General features: G+C 39.2%; 1 protein-coding gene across 5 annotated transcripts in view; it reads right to left on the minus strand.

Annotated features, from left to right (window-relative positions):
• cadm1b (cell adhesion molecule 1b) overlaps nucleotides 1–26,143 on the minus strand; it is a 164,630-nt gene that overhangs the window by 21,545 nt on the left and 116,942 nt on the right. For 4 of the 5 annotated variants that reach the window (XM_040130132.1, XM_040130131.1, XM_040130134.1 and 1 more), the window contains exons 3-9: nucleotides 26,007–26,027; nucleotides 20,180–20,326; nucleotides 13,392–13,544; nucleotides 12,290–12,427; nucleotides 7,612–7,770; nucleotides 5,776–5,872; nucleotides 5,319–5,491 (exon numbers count right to left, since the gene is read on the minus strand). In XM_040130132.1, the coding sequence (XP_039986066.1) occupies nucleotides 5,319–5,491; nucleotides 5,776–5,872; nucleotides 7,612–7,770; nucleotides 12,290–12,427; nucleotides 13,392–13,544; nucleotides 20,180–20,326; nucleotides 26,007–26,027 (888 nt within the window). The remainder of the gene's footprint in view (nucleotides 1–5,318; nucleotides 5,492–5,775; nucleotides 5,873–7,611; nucleotides 7,771–12,289; nucleotides 12,428–13,391; nucleotides 13,545–20,179; nucleotides 20,327–26,006; nucleotides 26,028–26,143) is intronic. The other variant, XM_040130133.1, reaches the window with a different exon arrangement.

A 26,143-nucleotide genomic window follows, 5' to 3' on the forward strand; every position in this document is an offset into this window, starting at 1 on the left:
CAGTATGAAGTACATAGGCGGGATAAGAGAGGTTCATTGCCGGAAGGTTGAGGTTGTGAATTGCTGCTGAGAAGCAAAACAAAAATAGCACAAGGTTATCATACTAAAACCAATCTGTGTTGCAGAAACACACACTAATTAAGCCACTGTAGCAAGCATGATTAGTCTGGGACAACAAACCCTCATATGGACCACAACATGATTTTGTCTGGCATTAAATCCTCCAGAAAAGAGGAGTGGGAGTCGCAGACATAATTATACGCAGTTATGAGCACCTTTTACCAATCTCCTGTGTCTCATTATAGCGAGCTGAAGTCATAGAGCTTCCAGTGCTCGTAGACCAGAGAAACAGTGTTTAATGGAAACTTGTAAAATATGTGGATAGGAAGGTACTAATTGAAGAAGTCATGGCCAAAGGCACAAACACTGATAACAAAGATACTGTAGGTTTAATTCTGGACCAGAGGACCTTCTTTTCCCTGCTTTTCATTCCTTCATGCAAGTGCTATGGGTGCAGCATGAAGCAAATGATACATGAATTTAATAGCAGTAGACACTCATCATTCATGAGAATCTTTAATGCCTGCAGGCAAATCAGGGATAACTTCTGAACTAGTAGAATATTATATTTTTTACTTTAAAGATCTGTGTTTGAGACAACTTGTTAATTCAAAAAAACAATATGAGGGGATTTACTTAAAGGGAGTGTATGCTAAATCTCAGTTTCAGAGGAGTCTTTGCACAACAATTAGGAATTTAGTCATGAAAGCTCGAATAAGTCTGCATTGAGTAGGCTCTTTGCCAGCGTATGCTGTCCTTTTGTTTGGGAGTGATAATTATGGGCCCATTGGGAACAAGCAGATGTCATCATCTGCCTCTCAGAGCATGATGATGAATAACCATGGTGAGGCAGATTTACGAGAGTCACAGGAAACCTATGTCACATTTACAAAGTCATACATGTCAACGTCTATATATATATATATATATAATTATTATTCTGAACATCAACCAACCTACAGACCTGCTGAACATCAGACATAGAGTATGATGATGTGACTTTGTGCTGGGAGTTATTTCTTCAAGCGACTGCAGATATTACAGCAATGAAAAGCTGGAATACAAGTGCTTCTCGGAATGCTTTGTACCTGAGAGATTTGGATTAGTGAGGTCCCGCTGTGTTGGAAGCGCAGTTTATAAAACATTCATAGTACCCCACATGGCGAGTCTTCCTCCATTTTCAAAACATCAACAACACCACTAAACCATTCAGGGGGGAATGATTTCACAAGTTTTTAAAGTTTCCAGGTGTAGAAATTCAGTTCCAGGTTACTTTAACATAGCCGAAAAAAACTGCACTAGTCCTGCATCCCACAACACTCCCTGTTTTTCTTCTGTAATTTCTCCTGACTCGATTGCCGCCTTTGCCCAAGACCTTGTCCTTCCATTTTAATCCTATTCACTGGCTGCCCTACAATTAGTGAAATAGTGTTTATGTGAAAACCATTACAAATGCATTTATTTTCTCAAATGCACATTTTCAGCAAGTGCCATAAAGATTCGCTCCTCAGAAAAAAAAAAAAAGTTACATTGCTGGTTTTTGACACACAGGTCATGGCTGTCAACACAACTTAAACGAGCAGACTGAGTAATAATGAAACCAATATCACCAGTCTGAATGGCATGGTTTGTGCCTTAGTGTAACCCACCAGGATTTGGATATTTTAAACAGAGACAGTGTGACAATGTTGGAAGAGGTGTACAGAGAGATCTCACTATTTTATCTCAACAACATTTAGCTGTTCTCATCTTCCTCTACCCAGCCTGATTCCTCACACCTGGCTGAAACCATCAGCAGAAAAAGTATACTGCCATAGCACAGGGTTCTGAAACCATACTTGAGTACTCATTAAAAAAATTACAGGCATGGCACTATATAAAGAACTATATTTACTATCTGAATCAGTCCCCACAGACTGGATGATGTGCAAAAATTTGCGAAATATATATAATACATATATTTATATCTAATAATATATACAGTTATAGTAATCATAATCATAATGATGATTATTCCCCCCAGAACTCTGGTGTGCATGAGAAAATTTGCGTGCACAACTTATTTTTGTTAATTTCTGATGCCAATCGTGAATTTTTTGGTCTTGTAATTTTTCAAATTTGTAATGTACAGTATTAAGTATAAACTTAATGCTGAGATGCATTATTAATGATTCCCTTGAGATATGTTTTAAGAGATATAAAAATGTTTTTTCAAAAAAGAAAATCCAGATTCTATGAATATTCAAATATTGTTCACTTCAAAAGTTCAACTACTGAACTGAGATGTCTGTTAGTTCACTGGAAATTCTATTTACATTTACATTTACTCGTTTGGCCGATGCTTTAATCCAAAGCGACTTACAAATGAGGCAACTTAGAGTTCAGCGTCTTGCCCAAGGATGCTTCAGGACATGGACAGGAGGAGCTGGGGATCAAACCGCTAACTCTGCGATTCGTGGACAACCCGCTCTACCATCGAAGCCATGGCCGCCTAACACTTGTGTACCTTGCATATTGGACTATGATTTTCTTCCAAATTCTGTCATAATCATGCTTGTATAGTCACATCTTAATTCAGATTAAGGAAAGCACAGGGGAACTTTCCCTCTTCAGCAGATGAATGTGAAAACAGACTTCTAGACCCACTGTACATACATGCTGAAACGTCCAAATGAAGTAACAATAAGTAAAACACATTTTCAAGTAGAGGGGGACTTTAAGTTCTGAGTCTCATTTCATGCATCTCGGATACTTAAGACTGAGATATAAATATTAATATTTTAGTCAATCAGTTCGGACAAGCAAACCCTAATATAGCATAAAGAAACATTAATATTCATCAAACTGGCATCTGTTTAACATAAAGCCTTAGAGGCAACCAAGACTTACCCTAAAACAGGTTTAGATTTCTAATTAAAAATACATCTTTTTTAACATATAGTATAAATTACAAACTAAGTGTGCAGGCAGAAATTTCTGTACATACTACTTTTAAGTCTATACAGCAGAATCACCCTTTTCCTTGTTTTGGATACGGTATGTGGCAGACAGTGTTTTTGGCACACAGGCAGAAACAAATTGAAACTTGGGAGCGAAATACAAAATGCTCTTTCAAACAGCAGGGAGCAAGCGCTCCAAGGAGAGAAAGCTAAAGTCACCAACAATGGCTGCACCTGCTGCAAATGTATTTTCCCCTCATCCTCATCACCCCCGCCAGCTACCAAAAACAGGAAATTATGGTCCAAGAAGTTTGTACTTCACAGATGTCCCGTTACACGATTTCTAAATGATGAAGTACTTCTCGTTTTCAAAACTTCAAACAGTTCCCTCCTGCTGTCCCGCCTTGGGGATTCAAGTGCAAAGATGCCTGGTACACCTTTCGAGTCGAGTCGTTTGACAAAAAGTTTAAACTTTTTAAGATTATGTGTGATTTCAGCCAATTAAATTCACTGGCAGTAGCAAAAGTAATTATATTTTTATGTTTTTGTTATTTATTTGATGTGTTTTGGCTTAGTTTTTTTCTTTTCTTTTAATTGTCATTTTGTGGATTGTGATGTGTTGAAAAGAAAACAAGAAATGCACAAAAAAAACTATTAGTGTACCATGACTGGCAAACATGTTAAGGTAAAAAGAAGAACAGGCCTCAGTGTAGAGAGAGTCAAACCAAGGGGAACAAACCATCCGTGGCATTTAAAATCAAGTCCTGGGAGAGATGGTCCCTCTATTGCCCTTTACTGGTTGGCTTCAGAACACATTGAAATTCCACCCACTTCAATGTAAGTCAACAGCACTAAAGTCCATCTTTATCGTAGAAAATGAGGTTGAATAGTCATAGCCAGTTGTCTAGTCATAGTCCATATTCTTATGATGATTTAGGTTGAATAATTTCGATTTTAGGAATATACCGTATGTGTGTGAACTTGATGTTGTGAATGTGACGATGAATGTCTGCACAATCCTTGTCTTAATTGGCAATGTTTTAGTCACACCAGTCCTCTGTTCAACCAAACTGCCCTGAGCTTAGCCCCAAAAGAATGGTTGGTTGAGTTGCATTATGGGTAATGTAAGCGTCATGGTTAGACAAGGAAGAAGAATGCGTGGAATAAAAAAGACGATATATCTGATTCTGCGGCGTCGATTTTTATCCTTTTTTCTTTCAAGTGTCCATTGAGAGTCTGACAGTGTAATAGGAGTGCATTAGTAAATCAGTAGAGTATTCATATAAAAGTGGTTATTGATGGGGGGGGGTGACAATAAAGGGTAAACTGTTCCACAGAACTGGAGAAGCAACGGAAGAGGCCACTGGGCCAGACAAGGGGGTCACACCAAAACAGGAAACACATTCTTTAACCATGCAAGGTGAACTGAAAACGAGTGAATTTGGGTGGCAAATATTCATATGAAGTAAATGTAAGGGCTGAATTATACCCTGTCATAAACTGAGTTTAAATCTGGGTCATAAATGTCAGAAATCAATAGCTGTTCCACACTGGAAGGTGGAGTGAAAAACTGGTCGTCATAGAGAGGGAGATGTGATATTGTTTGAAAACGGGGATAATGGTGCACATTTTCAGACGTACAACTCCTGACTCCTCTCTTGCTTCCACACAGCTTTGCTGATCACAACGTGAAGTGGGTGTGAATGTTGGATCGTCAGTTTTGGAAAGTTACAAAAATGGTCGAACACAGATTCCCCTAATCCAACAAAGGAAAAGTGTGGCGGGGAGAGGGTTTCCGAAGCTCCCCAACCATCTGACAAGCACTTCGAACGGAGAATACCAGCCCCTCAATGTGAAAGTACAGGTAGGTCAGCAGCGTCTGCTGTATGACAGTATGGTATATGACTGTTCCGCCTGATTCATTTTCTACTCTGTTGCGCAAACTCTTGCTTAGTAAACATCCACTTTATCCATCACTTTCCTCTCCGTATGGTTCAAACTCATCCTCATGCATTAATGGTACAGCGGAAGCTCAAATCTTCAACATAAATTTGGAGCCTGGTGGATTTGTCAACTGCAGCCACCTTCTGTGATTAAGCTCCCTGTTGCTCTCAATAATGGCTTACATCCATATATGTTTAAAATGTGAATCTTTTTCTTGCACAAATGCTGTAGTTAATACTTATCATTGCAAATTGAAAAGTTACTTTTAGCAGTTAAGTCTATAAATCTTCCCATATCAGCAACACAAACTAAATCTTGGTGTAAAAGAGTGATGCGGGCACTTAAATATCAAGTGCAATGAAGTGTAATACCTACCATATACATAGAGGATGTAGTCATCGTAGGCCTCTCCCACAGCATTGGACGCCACACAGCGATAGGTGCCGTTGTAGGACTTGTTGAGGTTCTCGATGTAGAGATCGGAGCCAGTGACCACAGCGTGAGGCGGCACATCCTCGTCTACTCTCAGCCAGTTGATCTGATGGGGACTGGAGAGCACAAATACCACACACATCACTCAAGCGCTGTCTATCCACGCTAGAAATCTGAAATAAAGGTCAAATCTGGGTTCGTCCGAGGAAGGCCATTGGCAGTGCCTGTCTAATGATGTCCTTTATAAAGCATGCTAACAACTGGTAACATTTAAATGGTGCAATAGAATGTAAAGTTAAGGGGTGCTAGGACTGGCAGAAAAGGGATATACAGTGGAAAGTATGAAACTAAACAGAAATTCCAATGTGTTTTGAAGTGTATCTATATGTGTGATACTCACTGTGGTTTTCCTTCTGCGATACACGTCAAATCTAGATTGTCACCCTCTCTGGTTAAACCTTCAGGATATGTCACCAGAATCTTCACTTCTGGTTTATCTGAAGATAAAAAAAAAGAAGAAGAATACATACAGTGATCCAGTGTCATGAGTTATGACAAACCAGTTTTTCTCCCCTCATACCTGAAGCCAAAGCAAAAGTTAAGCGATCATTGGGATCTGCCGTGAAGTGTTGTGAGAAACAGGCTTCTAAATGAAAAGCAAAAACAGCCGAGAGTGAAACATAGCGGAGGATGAAATGATTATCCCTTGTGCTCAGTAGACATCCAGTGAGTCTGCAGTACCTTTCAGCAAAAATGATTTTTTACTCTTATCAATGCTAGCCAAAGATTACCAAAATGTCAAGCGGTTCCAGTCAAGCTTTCTCTTTTTCCTTGAAAGGTCAGACAAAACAGTTGTCTACCTGAAAAAAAATATTAACATTCTACACAGACTACAAAAGGGTACACCTTAACCTTTCTTTGATGTTTAACAGTGCAAGGCAGCCTGTATTACCTCTTTGATTAATGCACCATTTAAAGAACACCTAAACGTCATTTGACACCTGGCGACTGTATCCCATGGCCCGAGGCCTTAGTACACTGTAAGACAAGAATGCCAGCACTGCATGATCATTAGATAACGGTGTATGGCAGTGGAAAACACACAGTACATCTAGGATCCAAACTGGGATGCATCCTAAAGAGCTGCTCCTAGTTTGGAGATGTTCTTCATCTCTCTGTAGCTGTTTTGCCTCTTTGTAGTAATTTTGTGTCTCTTTGTGGTCATTTGGCTTCTCTTGGTTGTCATTTTGGTCATTTTGCTTATCTTTGTGGTTGTTCTGTCCCTCTTTGCAGCTGTTTTGTCTTTCCATGTCATTGTTTTGCATCTATATAGCTGTTTGTATATCTTTGTAGTCATTTTGGATCTCTTTGTAGTGGCTTGGTGCCTCTGTATAGTCACTTTGCATCTCTTTGCAGTTGTTTTGAGTCTCTTTGTGGTAGTTTGCACCCCCTTATAGTATAATATTTACATATGATTGATTCTCCTACAAGAAATGTTTACAGTTATTTCAAACAGAGGCTCTGACCCAGGGACCCTCTGCGCCCAGTAGGCCTGACCAGTAAGCCATCCATGCCCATAAATCACAAAAGCCACATTTTTGGAAAGTATACCAAGTTAACATATACCAGAATAGAGGGGAAAAAAAATTCAAAAATTGCCAAACTTTTTCTTTTTTTTGGCAATATATACATAATCCCATAGATCGTTGCTGTTGTATTAACAGAGGTGATTTTTTTTAAAAACCCATTTTATCCTTGAAACTAGTTTGTGTGCATCTCCTTGTAGTTGAAAGGTCAGTTAAGCCAAAATCTGTGCCCCCACCTCCACCATGATGAAATAACCAAAACTCTTACGTATATTTTTGATTCTGTGAAAGAGGAATAAATGTACCTCTAGTGACTGTCAAAGGTCCTGTCTGTGTTGCTTGCTTGTCTAGATGTAAGCTGGTAATTTCTGTTATTGTGCCTGTAATTTTTTTGTCTGTTTACTGAGTTTTCAAAGAAGTTGACTGTTGACTGACTAAATTTACGAATATCATTATTTTATAACTTTAAAACACTGATTTTTATTGTTAGTCGCTACATTTGAATCATCAGAAGTGTCTATTTAGGCATATGGTATCAGCAAATGCCATAGCCCCACCAATATGTAGTTTTGGTAGGGCAATCTCTGGCGCTGTCTATGGGGCCTTGGTCTAGTTCTAGGCTTGAATAAGTACGGTTTTAGGTCACTCACATAGAACTTCCAAGTGTCTTTGAGCCAGGAGGTCCTTTGCAGCTGGATGGTCAATGATGCAGTCCACTGGTACTCCATCATCCTCTTTGGTGACAGAAAATTTTACCCGGCTGGTGACAGTAAAAATCCTGTCATACGTCTCCTCAACTGTTGTCTCACCTAGAATAACCATCACAAGCAGGACAGGGAAAAAAGTTCACTGCTAAAGCTCAAAAAACAAATCTGAAATCCTGCAGCAACACCAAGTTGCAGTTACCACAATGAGCAAATAGTTATAGCTATTAAGAGCACATTACCTGTCAAACTGGAGTGACTTTGAATGGCATTTACATTTAATTTATGATTCAGTGATGTGGTGCCCAAACTAGACTTTAGAGGATTCAGGTGGGCCAGAGGCCTTCAATTCAGCGAGGAGCGGCTGGTTCATATCAGCCTGATAATGACTGCCTCTGCAGCTTGTGGGCTGAGCATTGTTGGGGCTAACCCTGCAGTAATCTGCTGCCCACTAGGCCCTAGACTGTCAGAGGGGCATTCATTTACAGAGTATTACAATGCCACAGGGGCATCGCATTAGCCGCAGTACTGAGTGTGATGGTTTACTCGCACTTAATGAAGTGAGGAAATAATTACAGCCCCACTCTGACCTGCAGCACACTTCCATTTCAGCCTTGTCACAGGGGAGCCCAGCTGGACTAAGGGAGGGCAAAACACTGTTGTTCCACAGTTGATGATCACCAATACACACATATGTGGCCTCTTGATGGATATTAACCCCATTTAACACACACCTACCCACCCAAGAGCTGCCTACATAAAATTTAAAGTACTGTGATCAGTGAGTGGTCAATGAGCTTGAGGGCATTAAATTTGACCACTCTGCCAAGTGCGGTGAGAAAACAGGCTGTTTAAAAAGCACACTGATTGTTGGAGAACAGTAAGTAATATCAGAATCATAATGATAATAAACAGCAGAAATAAAAAGGTGTGTGACTGTGTGATGAGAACAAATTTAAAAAAAAAAAAAAAAAGGCTTTTGTTTATAAACTGTGATTATCTTGGTATTTGTTATAGAATCAGCCAGATGGCAAACAGAGCTGACTGGCAAATAGTTAATTTAAACACATTAAGGCCCAAAATGAGTAAAGACATTAAGGGATGTAGAAAACATAATGTACTGTAAGGATAAAAATATATATCCAATGTTCTTCATTTCTTTTCCCCTAGTAAGCTGTTGACTATAGCCATCTAAGTAATTTGACTTCACTCTAAAACGGCACTCCAAACATTAACGTAACACACATCAAATTAGTTCATCCAAAACATCTTTAGTTAAAGTAGAGTGCTGTGATCAGTGTTAGCAATCTCAGAACAATGCCATCTTGTTCCTTGACAAATAACCAAAAGTAAGAGCAATTACAAAGAATGAAACTCAAAAATAGGTCACATTTGTAAGGTGAACGATGGTGTTTCCAAGAGCTGGATGAAGTGGAGTATGAGTGGAAGGGTTGTGGTGATCAGTCTTTTTTCCCCTTAGCCAGTCACAGTTGTCTCATACCAATTGCAGTGCTGCATTACTATATTGGCACAAAAAAAGGCTTCTTCAAATAGGAAAATAATGTCGTGTACAGGAACGTCAGAGTGGCATAACGCAAACATGTGATAAGGCTAAATCATTATCTCAATATTAATATAATGTATTATATTATATATTCAATCTCAATATAATATAATGTATTTTCCCATATTTAAAATAAAAAATAGTGAGACAATGCCAAATATTTGCAAATTTCAGCCTCTCAAAGGTTTTTTTGTCATATATTGATACAAAACTAAATATTTTGGAGTTTTTGACGAATACAAGACATTTGAAGAAGTTACCTTCAGCTCTGCGAAATTGTGTGAGCATTTTTTGACAATTTTGGGACATGTCATGGATGGATGAAAATAATCGGTTACAGCCGTAATATCTATATATCTATATCTATATATCTATATATATATCTAAATATCAAGATATGGAAAATAAAGACTTGGTTATGTTTCATGACTGTCACAGTGGAAACTTTGGAAAAAAAACAGAGCTGCTTCTGTGCAATGTCAATGAAAATAGCACCATTCTGCCTCGTACTACCTTGTCTGCAATGAAAGTCCGATGATGTTGTGCCTGTCATTTGTCCTCTGCACCATACAAAATACCAAAGGGACAGGCAAAACATTCATCAAGGTCAGGAAAATAGCACTACTTGCAATCGTCCCAGTGCTGTCATTAAAAAAAACAAAGAGTCCTTAATTTGACTTATGGTATCAATTATGTGTGGTAATGATTCTTCTTACAAAGTAGTTTTAAGGCCAACAAATACTTGTCAATTATCAGTGTCATCCAAACCCAGATGAGGAAAACAACTGTGGATCAGGTCGTGGAAGGTCTCCAATCTGAATGCAGAGGAGATCTGAGTGTTGCAGCAGATACGTCATATCAAATGCTCTTGTGAGCATCAACCACTGATGAGGCATAGCAATCAGGCATGGCCTCTTCTCAGGGTGACATTTTCTTTCAGTCAGCTTCTCACCCAGACCTTCTGCCTGCCATTACACTGCAGAACAGCCAGTGCTACACTACTGCTTCGACAGTAGTATAGCACTGGCATTACCATTAATAAAGCAGGCTAAAATTAAGATAATATAAATGCCAAAATCACATGGGATCAATATGGAATACTACTTGTGCCAATAGAAAAGTGAATTGTAATTATGTGCTTTAAATTTTGTGTGTGATTACAAACTTGAATATTACGCGCTCTCTAAAAAAGGGTTTTGACAGATTTTTGTTCCCAAGGTCAAAATTGAAACAACATGTTCAAGCTCTTATGAAACTTAAATAAGTAAATTTTAAACAATAGTAAAAAAGTGAAAAAGCTTTTATTTGATCTGCTAAGAGATTCCCAATAATGATTTTTCCTGAATGCTGCTTGTTGCCCTAATCCAAAATCTTTCAAAACTGAATTTTAAATGTCAGCTTTAATGGTTGTGTGTATCTTTTAAAAATGTTTGCAAATAGCCTTACAGTTTAAGTAGTTTTCCATCAAATCAAAACTGAATATATCTTACTGAGTTAAAAAAAAAAAAAAAACACAAGGTCTTCTAAGTGTTCAAAATTCTGATTAAATCTCATGCATGCAATTTCACATAACATAAAAAAATTAACAAACACATCATTTAAATGCAGCTGTCCAATGGAACAAATACCCTCCTGTACTTTAGCAGCGGTAGCAGCTGAGCACTGGGATCTGCTACATTTAAATAATATTGCAGCTGTCATTTATGCTAACAAGCATTTTGCCACCTTGTGTGTTGAGTCTATCTCAAGCAACAGCCCATCAGTCCTGTATCTGCCAGCATGATAAATGGTTGCAAAACCAATTCTGCCAATTTGAAAGTGTGTTAGAATTAGCCAGCAAATGTATTTCCTGCCATTATGGCTGTCTTGCAGACAAATAGATGTAAGACAAACATGATCACAGAGATTCTATAAAACCAGTGCTATGTGTGCCTTTTAATCTCAATACTAATGAATTGTTTAGCGCGTCCATAATGAGTAGTGATTTGTGTTTCCTGGGGTACAGGAGGACACGACTCTCTGGCTCTGCTTATGTATCCACTGCCACTATGGATTAGCCCCACTCAGCATGTCAGTGGCATTTCGCTGATCTAACCATCCTGTTGTCTCTCCCTCCCCTACACAACACTCGACAACTCATAAACAGAAATTGACTTCGACTCCTGTAGGGAACACTGGAGGCACAGATGGCATTTAGCTTCAGATTCGCTCTTGTCTAAATATTTCATCTCTCAACAAGCCAAATGAATCCTCTCCATTCTAATACATATATAATTTGACAACAAGCCCAGAGATATCCACTCTGTGTAAATATGATATGACTAAAATGAATATCCTCCCTTGCTGTACAATAAGTGCATAATGAATAATTGATGACCCCTAATCATAACTGAGAGGTAATAAGGATTTTTCACCACCCCATATTATATACCCCTCTCTACAATAGCCTGCGGCTGGCCAGAGGATCTGAAATGAAGACGAAATGTGCAAATACAAGTTCATAATCATTTTTACCATGTATAGGTTTAAGTTAATACGCAAAGAATTAGGTTGTCTTAAAAACATATTCCACCAGCAGGCAAAGTGTAACTAAATGTTCACTGTAAATATTTGGGCAATTTTAAATCTAAACAAGAAGCTCTGAAATGAAAAATACAGTATGAAATTGGCTTAGAGGCAAAGGTGTTGTAAAATTTATGAGAGACATAACATGAGCCTGGATTGCAGCTCTTGCAGCTCTGAATGTATATTTGATCATTACATAATGTAGCTGAGAAAGAAGCCCAGGCTTAAAGACAGGAGATTTTTTAACACGGGTTAAGAAAAAAAAAAGAAAAAAGAAAAAGAAAGAATGAACTGCCCTCCACCAGCTGTATGTGTCAGGCATGATTATCGTCCTTTACATGTCAGTCAACATAATCAGTACGCCACACATTAATGTTTTATAGTATAACTACCTTTTGTTCACAGAGGAAGTGCGTCCAGAGACCAGGACTTGTAGGGAGGTGGACAGGCCTGGACCATGGGAAGCAAACTGGGGGAGGCTGTTATTCTACTGACCTGTCAGTTCTTCCTCCCCTTTCATCCATCTGATGGAGGCAGCTGGCTTGCTGCCCATGGCTGTGCAGGTGAGCTCTGTCTCGTTCCCCTCGCTGACCACATCCTCACGGCTTTCAATGATCGGGCTGCCTGGCGGGACTGACCCCCAGCAACAGCAATGGTCAGAAAGACACCAGCGTGACAACATTTATACACACGCACACAACATTTGGTAACACTTAATATTAATGGTACAAAACACATATTTGAGTACTGCATGAATGCCTGTTTCTCAGATAATCAATTTATGCATTTTAAGTCACAGTTACTTCTGATATTAATCTATATGCAACCAAATTAGCTGGAATCCAGTAACATAGGAAAATACATGATATGTGTTTGATCAGCTTCTCTGAAAGCAGAACCGTACCTGTTCATACTCACTTTTAGTGAGTAATCATTTGCAAAGTAGTATCGTGATATGACTTTATTTGAGGGAACACAATTCCATGTAACATGATCTCATATGCGAAATAATGGTAATGATGAAGGTTCTGTCACAGCAAACTTGCTAAACTCGAGTTACTTGAAAGCAAAAAAAAAAAAAAAAAATCAGTGAGGTGTTTATTTCAAGGACTCCTAAATGCAACCATTGGTTCAGAAATACTGCAGCTAGGTTTCAATTGTACAACTAGAGTAATTACTTTAAAGTGCTTTTAATTCCTTTCAATCCCCCAGGATGTCTGCATGTATAATAAAGCTTAACTAGAGTAATTTCACTCCAAAGCATCAAAGTATGGCACAGCTGACTCTCAAAAGGGAGTCGTTCGGAGCAGCCAAGTCAACATTCACTGGGATTCACAGAGTCAACACAGCTGCCAAAACCAATGCGGTGAGGGCCATCAGTTTCAGCATCTGCTCCTTTTCGTTATGCTGTTGAGCACCGCGAGAGCCTAATTGGCTGACATTTTGTTTCAGTTGCTGAAGATAACGGGATCAAAAATTACTATTATTTCATATTCACTACCTATAACGGAGGGAAGTACAATAAAAGTGTGTGTGGGTGTGTGTGAGGAGGGGTGTGATATCTGTGTGAGGTTCACACATGCACCCTCGCACCTACCCAGGACAGTGATGTCTGCGTAGGCTTCCTGAGGAGGATCTGTGTAGAGCTGGCACACATAGCGTCCCTCATCAGAGAGTGACACATTGGACAGAGACACCCGCAGTTCGTTGTCAGAGAAATTCACCAGCTGGAACCGGCTGTCCTTCAGGGCTGTGGGGATACATGTGAGACAGAGACAGTGAGGATACAGAGTACAGGGACACAAACGTAAGAGACGGAGTGAAAAGGAAGAGGAGAGAGGGAAAATGGGAAGTGGAGAGGGGTGAAAATAGGAGAGGATGGAGGAAGACGAAGGAGTCGCAAAGAGAAAATGAGACAGGGGGACTGCCCTTTTGTGGGCTCTTTCTATAATTGAGTAAAAGAAAAGTGAGTTTCAAAATGATTCATACAAGTTGATTTATAAAGTAGCTTTACAGTCCACAGAACACTTGCAAAGACAGGAAAGTGTGAAGAGTGCTCATGAGGACTCCTAACAAGCTAGGAACTCTTAAAATGGGCTGCTGCTGGTCATGGATGGATGCATCAAACTCACATAGTCCAGAAAAAGGAGAGGTTTCAAACATACATAATGAATTAAATCACAGTTTGAAGGTGGAAAGGGTTGGATGCCTGAATCTCTAAATCAAAAGTGGCCAAGAATCTGTATACTAAAGCCTGTATAGATTGGCCGAATTTTCTTTCAATGTTGTCAAAGTATGTTAGCCATCTCTCTCAGAGTTTTCACTCTGTTTTTCATTTGGCTAGCCCTCATCCCTGAGCACTCTTATACATAAACAGCTTTGATGGATTTGATTGGGAGCCCTTTTGATGTTTTGACCTGCCTTCTTTATCAAGTCCTCTCTGCATCTGTCGAGCTAACGAACTCTATTCAGCCCCTATTTAAAGCACGGGGAGTTTGTTATTCCCATAAGGCTTTACTCTTAGCATCGTGATCATTAACCAAGGTCTCTGGGCAGTGTCAACACGAAACCTCAAGGCCCCGATATAATTTGAGAGCTCTTTGGAAATCTCTCCTCAAAAGGAAAAAAATGACACTGATGCACTTTGAGAGTCGAAGCACCTGCTAGGGAGGGAAACCCCTCACTTCTGAGACTCTGAATTAGTTTATATGAAGCAGTTTCATAACTGGCTGATTAGTCAGTGTTTAGGCATATTTTCACCAAAATGTGTCCTCAGTTACTTTCATTAGTGATTAATTTGCTGATTACTTTCTTTATCAATAATTTGGTCTATAAAATTGCAGAAAATAGTGAAAAAAGCCCATCACAGTTTCCAAAGACTGAAGATGACACATTCAATTGTTGGTTTTGTCAGACCAACAGTTCAAAATAGAAAGGTGTTCAGTTTACTCTTATAGAACACTAAGAAAACAGGAACATTTTCAAATTTGAGAAACTGAGGCCAGTGGATCTTTGAAAGTTTTTGCTTTAAAAACAAGGTACACAATTAATGGATCAGTAAACCTGTTCTTGATTAATTTGCTTTTAGTCAAGTAACTGATTAATCAACGGAAAGTTTCAGCTTGTTTTGTGCTATTGCCCTCATTGAAGCTCTAAAGATCACATGGAAAAATGTATCTAGCAATTTTTATTAAACTATATTTATACAATCACATGACTATTCATATTGTCATGTCAGGCATTGTTGGTTGAATAGCTACACAATGACTTCGAACTCATTATAAAGCTCCGTAAACCAGAGGGGAGCTACAGATTTGGGTCTTAATTTTCTGTAGGTTCATTACTACAAATGACCCCTTTCACACTGTCAAACTATTTTCACATTGTCAGTTGATACATCATTATCATGAAATATATTATTTACCAGCTTTAACATTTGAAAACAGGTTTTCAGGGGGTTTTAACCTACAGGGTTAATGCTAAAAGGAGAGACGGCTTTTGGAAGAACATCACTTTAAACATTAAAGGTGTAGTGAGAGTGTTTCTAATCCAATTCACTGTAAACAAATTCACTGAATATCTCGTCACGGCCTGCTAGCTGTCTGTTCTGTGCATGTGCTGAAAAAAAAGTCGGTGTTCCTAAACAGCCCTGGCTCTGTCAATGGGAAACAAATAAAGTGGCTCGGACCGAGCCACACAACAATATTCCTGCCAAACAGCAACAGGAGGCGTTTGTGCTCGTGCAGGGGACAAGGGAAAGAAGAAGAGAAGAGCGAGACGGGGGAAAGGGGGCAGTGGGAACGTGAGATGGTAAATCTGGTACATGCTAACGTATACTGCCAATTTAAGGATTAGCAGGGGAAGGAGAAGGAGCAGCCTACCCTGCTGTTACTGCCAGACCATGTGGAGTTTTGAATGGGACTGAGTGGGACTGCAGACAAGAGACCGGCAGTGACATTAAGGCGAGTGCGCGGTAAGAATGTCTGCTGGCAGCCGCGTGACAACAGCGTATACTCCACAACAAAATCGCATTGTCAAGAAGGAGAGATGGCTGAGAAACAGCCGAAGAGGAGAAGGCCAGAAGCACAAAAAATGAAAAAGAAATGATTTGATTGGGCAAGGGCTAAGAGCTGCGTTAACATCGGTGAGCCTTTCGAATGGTGGAGAGAACTCAGAGAGTAGAAAGGCATGAAGACAGATGCGGAGGTTGTCCTGTTTCTGCTTTAACTTGGTGTGTAAACATTAGCTTTGCTATGTTACACAGAGCCAATAGGTCAGTATTGTTTTGTCCTGTTTGCTTATGTTTAACATAGCTAATTCCAACTGATTAGTTAGCATCAGATACCAGTGTCACATTTGTGTGTCCAGTGACGTTAAATTACTTACCAACGGACATTCGGTTTACTTTTTAGTTTGCCAAGATATGTTATTGGTGTGATGTTAACGGCTGTGGCTCAAGAGGTAGAGCAGGTCGTCCGCTAACCGGAAGGCCGGTGGGTCAATCCCCGGCTCCCTCATTTCAGATGTTTCGAGATACTGAACCCCAGATTTCCTGCGATGTATCATTGGTGTGTGTGTATGTATAGGAAAGTTCTTAGAGTGGTTGATAAGACTAGAAAAGCACTATATAAGTGCACTCCAATTACCATGTTAGCTACAGTAGCAGGAGAGTTGTGAGTATCACTGTCTCCAGCTGGTGTGCTGGCTCTGGGAAACCATCTCGTCCTCTCTGCATGTTCCCAACCGCAGCTGTAGCAACAGTTTGCTGTCTCGTTGTTTGCTCTATATCATGGTATTTGTCCGTACAACGTGAGAAGGGTTTTAAAGTCACGAAGACCTAAAAACAGAAGTTCGCTAACACAGTGTGATTATTTAGATTGATGTATAATATTAAATGCTATGAAAGGTAATGTTACCTTCCTTGTTAGCTTAGCTACAAACCTACGTTCCTCTCTTCTGTCACTGTACTTCCATAAACAACAACAAAAAAAAACAACAAAAAAAACAACAAATTCTCGCTAGTTTTTCTCAGTTGTGTTTTGGATGCTGTGTTTGTGTGCATGTCGCTTGTTTGATGATGTTTATATCCTAAGATTTGTTTTGCTTCAGCTATTTGAAAGAGTATTCACTTCCACATCATATAAGACACTCTGGATTCCACCATTGGGTCATTGCCTTGGCAATGTACTTCCATGAATATGGGGGTTGGTGCTTCTGAAGGAGCACTTGAGGAAGGGGTGGATTTGTTTTGCTGTTGAAATCAAATGTCTACAGTCTTGCTCCAGAATCGCTTACTCTCCCTGTAAACCTTTGTAACACAAAGTCAGACAACTCCTGAGGAAAGACGAGGTGAATGAATAACGGTGTGATAATGCATCACCATCCTTAGAGGTCCACCTTCGCTTCTAAAAGCTCATTCTTCCCATTTCAGATGACAACTCTGCCGAATTGCATGTCATTTCGCATATATCTAGCAGAATAAATGGCTCATCCTAACAAGACTCGCTCAGTCTCTATACCTATGACATGATTCATCTTTATTTGCTGAAAAAGAAATGTGTTTATTGAGCCTTCACTGGTACTGTAAAGCTGCTATCATTTTGGTATTTGTGTGCGTATCTCTTTCTGTGGCTGCTACTTCGCTTGTACCTGATGTTCTTGTAGCACCCGATGTGTCTCAATGTCACTGCTGTTTATTTTCTTGTATACAAAGATCTGCTACTGTGTCAAGCGGCCCCGTTGACAGGTAACAATGGCACTGGCTGAGGGGGGTCCCAACAGAACTAGCAGTCCTTTAGGAACAGAGCCTAGAATAGTGCTGCCATGGGGTTCAATAGTCCCCATTACAAGGAGCACAAACATGCAACAGCACTAGCCCAACAACACTTTGGCCGCCTGTCAGAAATCTGACATACAGTATATTCCGAACTAACTGTAGATAAACAAAACTGTTTGTGTTTCGAAATTGTCAAAGACCCTGTATCGACTAAGGCAGAGAAACTGAAATGTTTACAGGCCCACGTGGAGAAGCTCAATAAAGAATGAAGAGGACAAGGTTGTCTTAACCTCATGGAAAGATTTCGTTAACAGAGCAGAGCTAATATTGATTTTTACTAGGATGTAAGTGCTAATTATTCACTGTTGCTTATCTAAAACTAAACATCCCAAATCTCTATCTACTCCCTGGTGTCTGAATAAATATTTTTAAGATGTAGAGCACAACATGACCTATACTTTACATCAATCCATTTTTCTCTGCCATATTCTCAGGCAGCTTTGGGTATTTTCAACAAATATGACGAAGATGTATACTCAAACTCCCCTGATGCTCTTCGCAAGTGAGAAAATGGAACACATGTCTCACTACCTAGACTTGTGAAATAACAGCTGGGATGCAATATAGACTGAACTGAAGGGTGTTTCTCATTCACCTTGGATCTTGGCTCAGATCCCAGATACAAACAAGTAAAAAAGCAGAGAGAAAAAACTCGGTTCAAAGTAGAAGTAGCCCATATGCTCATGCATAATCATAATGTTCAATATCCTAATCTAAGAGATTATCGTAAAATCGAACAGTGACAAGGACACAAAAGTATTCCCATTATGGTAGCACTGTGAATTATCTCATATTAATCTTGCCGCACTCTGAGCTTAATGACTTGTGCAAAAGAGTCAAAAAGTCAAGGACAGATGGAATCACATTGGCACAGAAAATCTAACCTAAAGCTGGCGCTGATCTTATAGTGTTATCTGATACCTTCACTGTAATGTTAAAACCAAAGAGATTCCTTTAGTACAGGATTCCCTGAAATTTAAAACTGACACTGTTGTAGCAGCTCGTCTTGTACATTGCATTGTAGTAAAATAAGCACAAATCTGAAGTGTAGACTAGATATTGTGGATACAGTTATGTGAGGAATATTCAACTACAATTTGGATTTGGAGGTGCAGCATCATCCATGCCATTTCCACCTGTTTGACTTGTGAAAAGTTAAGTTTAGGGCTATAACTAATGATCATTTTCCTTATCATTTATTTTCACATTATTTTCTCTATCAAACAATTACTTGTTTGGTCTATAAACATCAGATTAATGCCTATTACAACTTCACAGAGCCCAAAGTAACATATTTAAATGCCTCATTTTGTCCAACCAACCGTTTAAAAACCCAAAAATATACAGACACAGAAAAGCAGCTAATCATCGCATTTGAGAAGATGGAGTCATTTATCTATTTAGCATAAAGTCCCCCTCCACTCAATAATTTCTTTTGCTTACTTTTGCTCTTGTTACTTAATCTGGAGCTTCACTGTGCAGAATGTTGTATGTGCAGAGTTTGACACTAAAAGACTTTTCACATTTAATCTGCTGAAGCAGAAAGTTTGTCTGTGCTCAACTGAAACTCAGTTTAAGACGTGAACATATGAGCAAAATTTTGTGACATTGCAACTAGTTTGGAGCCAATTGTGGTCCAATTTGTCACCTAAACATGTGTGAGGTGAAAACTAGCAGTCTCCAGTGTACATACACTGAGAATGGACTTGTCAGTGAAGTAGGAGACATTTTGGGTCTAGTAGTTAAATACAATATATTTGCATATTCATAGATTCTAGATTTTTTGCAAAGACAGAAGGAAAAGCTGTAGTTTTTAACAATTATTTACAAGAATATTGAACTTTTCTATGGAAAAACTGTGTCAGACACAAACTATTATTCAAAACAGAGTAATTCAAATGTCTCAAAACATTCTGGAGGGGATTTTTTAAAAGATGTCTTAAACAGCGAAATAGATTACCAAAATAGTTGCAGTTAATGTTTATGCTGATGACTTAACCCATTAGTCAACTAATCATTTTATCTCTTGTTATGTTTAGGGAAAAAAGTGTTATGGTCAGGCATAAACATAACAACTAATTTCATTACATTCCAACAACAAAAGGCTTTGGTAATGGTTAATTAAGAAAAAAAGACATGTCCTTAATTGTGACTGTTTTGTTGCAGTTTAAGAAGTTGTACGTGCACAACTACAGCAAATATTGTAGATTTAATTATGAAGTGGGATTGATCCTTACAACATACAGCTTTGGTGATAACTTGGTGTGGAAAATATTTTCATTACGGATAAGAAGGATGGCCGAATCTGCTTTAACAAGACCATGATTGCAAAACAAAAAAAAAGTCAAAATTCTCCTTTAAATCCTGAGGGAAATGTTCTTTGTATGAAAAATGAATAAAACACAGGAAGCCATAATTGGGGGGGGGAAAAAAAGTCTTTTTTTCCCCAGACAATTTAGCCATGATACCTTTATGTAGTCATTTTGTGATGGGAAAACAGATTTCTCTCAATTTTTGTACGAGGACCATTTTAAGGCATCAGCACTTACGTCTAACATCTTTGAAGTAAATGGTCTGTCTGTTGGGGTTGAGCAGCTGGATGACGGAGTCGTCGTTGTTCTTCACTCTGCAGCTGATGGTGGCCGTTTCCCCCTCGATCACCGACACATTGTCAGTTGCCAGGTTCTGACCTTCGACTTCACAACACAGGTAAAAAAATACAGATGGAAGAATGACATTTCAAAATGGGAGACAAGCATTCCTGTCTGGATATTTATATTTCTTACTACAGGGACCAAACGTCAACACATACACAGTGTAAAGATATGTGAATAGGCCGTGTAGATTGTCTGTTTGCAGCCTTGTCTAATCCTTTTAATATAAGAGCCACGTGCAATGTTTGTCTCTATTGATCTCCCCCAGCTCAGAGTGGGCCATGTGAGTCAGTGCCAGATGGGCTGTAAACTCTGCTGCCCACAAAGGTAGGGAGAGAGGAGAGGGTGGGAAGAAAAAGATACAAAGAAAGAGTGTAAGAAAGTGGCAAGTGGCAGATATGGGCGGGACAGAGGAGGGTAGGAAGAGTGGGGGGAGTTAAATGGAGAACAGAGAGAGAGATGAGAGAGATGAGCCGGGCTGGATGCTGTTTATGGTTAAGCTTTATCAGAGCCCTCCATCTGAGGTTCCATGTGACCAATGTGTGCTCAGTGAGCTCAGATATTCTGTTCTGTATCTCTAGGAATAAAAGTGCTGTAAGCATCTGAGTCACTCTCTGTACACTGGCATTGTCGCCACTGACAGGACCTGGACCTTGTCATTGTAACATACACGCCACACCAAACCCCCACCACAAAAAGCCTGGCTTTGTTTTCCCAGTCTTCCAAGAGGAAGAGGAAGAGAATCAAAAGTCACCTTGTGCTATATTTATCTGGCAGGAGTCAAAAAAGCGTAAGGAGAATGATGAATATGTTTTAATGTCTCAGATTCAAACCAGCGGAGGAACAAAACTCTCAGCCACAGCCCCCAGAAAACATTAAAAGCACATTTGCATGCCCAAGTTGTCGGATACCTCTATTGCATTCTGACATTTACAAAGTGGAGGGAAAAAAAAAAAAAAAAAAAACACCTGCATTTTCAGATAGTGATAATGGGAACAGACAGCCAAACTAACATGATTCAAAATGAACTCTGCGAATGCGGCAAGAAATAAGAAATTAACCTCCTGTGGAGAAATGCTCCTCAGACCTGTCTGATGCAATGAACTACCCATTTCATTCCACTCTGCTGCCAGGGTTTAGGTTCAGAACAAAGGAAGGTAATAGGTAAAAATAGACACAGATTATATCCAAAAAATACACAGCGCATATTAATATTAAATTGTGAAAAAGGACACACGCATGAACCAAACCAAAGAGTACAGCAGAGGGTGATAGTGAATGACTCTTCTTCAGTGTTTACTGTAGATAAACCAATACCTCCTAACAGCCACTAGAGACAGATAGGACAACAATGAATGAGTGTGTAAATGAGAGAGTATATAAATAAATGCAGGAGTTCTCAAGCTTTTTTGCAAATTTTTTTATACTGACAGTTTCAATTTAACAGCAAAGGTCAAATGTTTGGATACTGTGACACAAGATAAAAGGATACTAGACCTTTTATCTTGTCTACCTCGTCTGTAGATACTCTCAAACTATCATCGAGATTGTAAAGGTAAATGAGTGATGAAGGACTTCACGTTCTGACAAACCAATTGGCAGACAAGAACACTGATACCGAGTGAGTCTGGAAATCCCCAGAATACATCCAATGCCAACTTGTTTCCCCCTTTCTACAATATTGTGCAGGGGCAACTACCGTATGGTTAAGGTTAGGGAAAGACTGTGGTTATGGCAAAGACACTGGTTAAAGCAGTGATGCAACATTTCTTGCAGAGAGTTAGATGAGAAGGTTGATACCACTCTCCTCTTCGTCCATTAAATATCAGGCTACAGACAGCAGCCATTTATCTTAGCTTAGTGGAAAAATGACAATTTGCGATTTTACTGGGAGTTATGTGTCAGACCATTTGTTGACCGGAGTGTTCCTTTTTCACACTTTGTTGTTTGTACATGTTAAAGATGTAATGTGTTAATGAAAGAGCTTTAGAGATGCTGGCAGGCAGATTTTGATACCTATGGGCGGAGCCAGGCTAGCTAAGCTAACCAGCTGCTGGCTCTAGCTACATATTTACCATAGAGGCATGAGAGTGGTATCAATCTTCTCATCTTACTCACAGGAAGAAAGTAAATAAGCATATTTCCCAATCTGTCAAACTATTACTTTAAGGTTTGGTTAAGGTTGGGGAAAGACTGTGGTTACAGTTCATAAAAAATTGAACATTAATTGCCGGTCTATGACAGGAGATGAAAATCAGACTTGAGACACACCCATTCCACACCCTTTTCTTCCGCTTTGCTAACATACAGGGCACAATATTTCCTGCAGTGGTGTGAAACACTGGCATTGAACATAAATCTTGAGGTACAGAGTGGATGTAATTCTGGGTTGGCTCCCATGATATACTTCACTTCAAAATCAGTATCGTATTCTTGTGGGCTTGACAGGATTGATGATGAATGATACACATAAATATACTTTAGACATATGGTGCTAAGCTATTAATGTGCAAACAATATATAATAGGCTTTAATAACGGCCTTTAAAGTCATATAGTAAAAGATCAACGTTTCCTCCCGAATCATATCATTTTCTCATGGCCCCTTTAGCAACGTAGCCTAGTACTGGGTTGGGAACCACTGAATTACTGAATGAATTAAGGAAAGAATAAAGTGAGCCATTAGTTACTTTCAAGCTACATAAGCTGTTTACAATTTAAAGTAAAAACATAAACAAAGTGAGAGATAATCGTGTGCATCAAATCAAAAAATAATCTTCATGTGGAGAGCCGAAATGTTTAAGTCTGTAATGATATTAAGTGTGCCAGAGCTCCTCTGTACATGCATTAAACGCTGCAGAAGATAAGGGGAAAGCTATGTGAAGTGTTTTGATGTCTATTTTATTTCATCGCTGTTAAAGTAATATATTTGGCAGTCAAACCAGCAACATAGAGCAGCCTCAAAGCAAGGTTACTCTGCTCCCAATCTGTTGGACTGAGAGAAAGGGAATAAAATAGATAAATTCTCCATAAGGTTTAGCAGCCCCAAGCAAGGTTGGTCCCCCTCCAATATCCTAGCCTAGGCTCATCTCCAATTCAAAACACACATAAATAACGTCGCTGTGATTAGCAATCCCATCAAAGTGAAAACAGACCACTTTGTGGAACATGGAGGGTTTTCGCAATTGGAGTAAACATTTTCAATTGCCTCGGCATCCTGGTCATGATTGGGTGCAAATGAGGAGAGGCAGTCATTAATTCTGGGTAGTGGGTGGGGATGGAGGGGGAGTGGGCAGAGGCATGGCACAGATGACTGGCTGATAAATTCACACTCATTCCAGCAGCTGTCTGTAAGAGTAAAGTGCCTGTATCTCTACACATGGCTGCCCTCCTGTTCCTGCATCACAACATACTGAACGAAACAGTCAGAGGGAATTACAATCCTTCAAAAAATCTCTGCGCTCTCTGATAAGCGAAGTACAATCTGGCATCAAGTGTCTGGCATGGAAGGCCCGGCTCATCAGCCAACCAATTTTAACAAAAGTTGATGAAATCAGGAAATATTAGCAGACTAGCTCCTCCAACAGAAGTTTGGAGACGGGGACCTTTTGAATCAAGTTGGCTGTCTCTTTGAACTTCTCTCTCTTGTTTTCACAGCAAGAGACATGAAAGGGGCAGCAAAAAGCAGGACGGCAAGCCCCCAATTCCTCTCCCTTGAGTCACCGCTGTCTACAGCAATCATGTCCTTTCAAGGAACAACCAGGACTATAGACAGTCATTAACAATAACAGTTTCTCTCTCTCCTTCTCTGATGATGTCTTTTCACTGCTCTGTGTCTTTATCCCGCTCAATCATTAAGCCCTGATCCGTATGATGAAATGCTGTTTTAAGGATGTTCACAAGTGAGAAGGCTTCTGTCTCAGGGTATAATTAGCGCTGTGCCATTTCTCGAAGACCCTTTGCATGGGAAGGTTTCAAAAATTTCAAACCCACTAATTTGACCATCTTTCTATTTTTTTTTTTTTAAACCAAAGATATGATCTCTTAGAAGCCCTATGTTCCCATGTGTATAATGATGTTACAACAGGACTAAAAATAAGGATATTCAACCTGAGAAAAACATGCTCTCTTCTTTAACCGAGTGAAACATTACAAGGTGTTATTTTGATATAAATGAAATGATTGATATACTGTAATGACTGGATACCACTTTCTAAAGGGGCACTTTTAATAAAATGTTTATAACTCATCATTAATGGCTTTAGTAATGGTTGATGAAATGCTAACTAAAGCTTTATAGATCAGTTTTAAGCCATTAACAAGGTTGTGAAGGTTATGAAAAATCCCTTTGAATGAAGTTCATGTCCCTTCCAGAAAAAGGCTGCAGAGGGTCTGGACCAAAAGTGATGTTTTAACAAATGAATTACTCGGTTGAACATTAATTAATGGATCACCAACATTTATAACACAGTTATTACCAAATAAAAAGCATGAAAAACAGCTTAAGGGATGTTTTTACAACCTTGTAACCCAAAATAGACTGCAGTTTTTTGGACTTTGCACCTAGACAAGAAAGATGAGTTTGTTCTGCACACTGGTCATTTATTAGAAGGTGTTACCAGTATCTGTAATGTGATTCTTATGTCTTTGCTTTTGGCTAATTTGGCTTTGTTAATACCAGCTAAAACCACGTAATGATTTTTTTTTTTTTTAACCTCAAACGATGTTAGAAAGAACACAAAGAACTAAAGGGTTAGTACACCTGTTTTACTGAGGTGCTAGTTTGCAGCTAGACATCAGAGAAAGGAGAAGAGAGCTGCACACTCACAACTCATGTTCCTGAAGAAGACAATTTGTGCTGAAAGGCTCAAATATTTGAATATAATGTATACAGGTTATACTGTTATTTGTAATTTTATATGAGAATAATTGTTTAGTGAATAGTTTTTAGTCATTCTGTCAACCCAGCAGTTGATCAGTCCACCACATGGTTGCCGTTCAAACATCTTAGTAACTATTGGATGGATTTCTATACAATTAATGTACAGAAATTCATGTCTGTACATTAATTTGTCCGATACATTAGCATTTGGCTCAAAGCAGAGCTGTACCTAAGTACAGCCTCACAGAGCTGCTCGCAAGACTGTAGACTGGTCTTGTTTTCATTATGAGAGACAGTTATAACCAGTTCTGTTTATTTTTGCAGTTCGTGTGATTAAAATGGTAGAATCCACGTCCCTAGTATTGTAATGTAGACCTCAGTAGTTATTGAAGGAAGGAGGTTTCCTTGTTGTTAATTTGGCTCAATAGGCTACGGCCTTTGTGACCATTATATATATTTTTTTTAAATTGCTGTCTACCCGAAGATCTGAGGTTTTGTGAGTAACCTTAAATCCTTCTAATGAATGCATAGTGAAATTTTAAGGCGTGGAAATGTGTCAAAACAACCAACAAACTAAAGTGGCAACCAAGTAGCCTGGACAGAAATTTGAAATGTTTCATTATGTGTGGCGAAATGCTGATTTGAGAATTAAGAATAAAAAAGAATGGATTGGCATTGTGAGTGCATGTCTCTCCTCCTTCCTGAAAAGAAAATACCAACAAAACCAACCATTCATGTAAATATGCACAGATGAACAGACTGCGATGGACAGCCAGTCAACAGACACAGACAGAAGCAAGCAAGTCCAAATGAACAGCAGGTAGCAAAAAAGAACCAGTACCTGTCACAGTTTCGGCAGCTCCTGTTGCAGTGCAGGCGAATAGGAACAAAAGAGAAGAAAACAGACAGGTTGTGAGCAGACAGGATGCAAGCAGAGAGCCATATTCCACTGTTAACCAAAAAAAAAAAAAATTACTC

This window comes from Xiphias gladius, chromosome 7 (genome assembly GCF_016859285.1).
Source record: "Xiphias gladius isolate SHS-SW01 ecotype Sanya breed wild chromosome 7, ASM1685928v1, whole genome shotgun sequence".
Lineage (NCBI taxonomy): Eukaryota > Metazoa > Chordata > Actinopteri > Istiophoriformes > Xiphiidae > Xiphias > Xiphias gladius.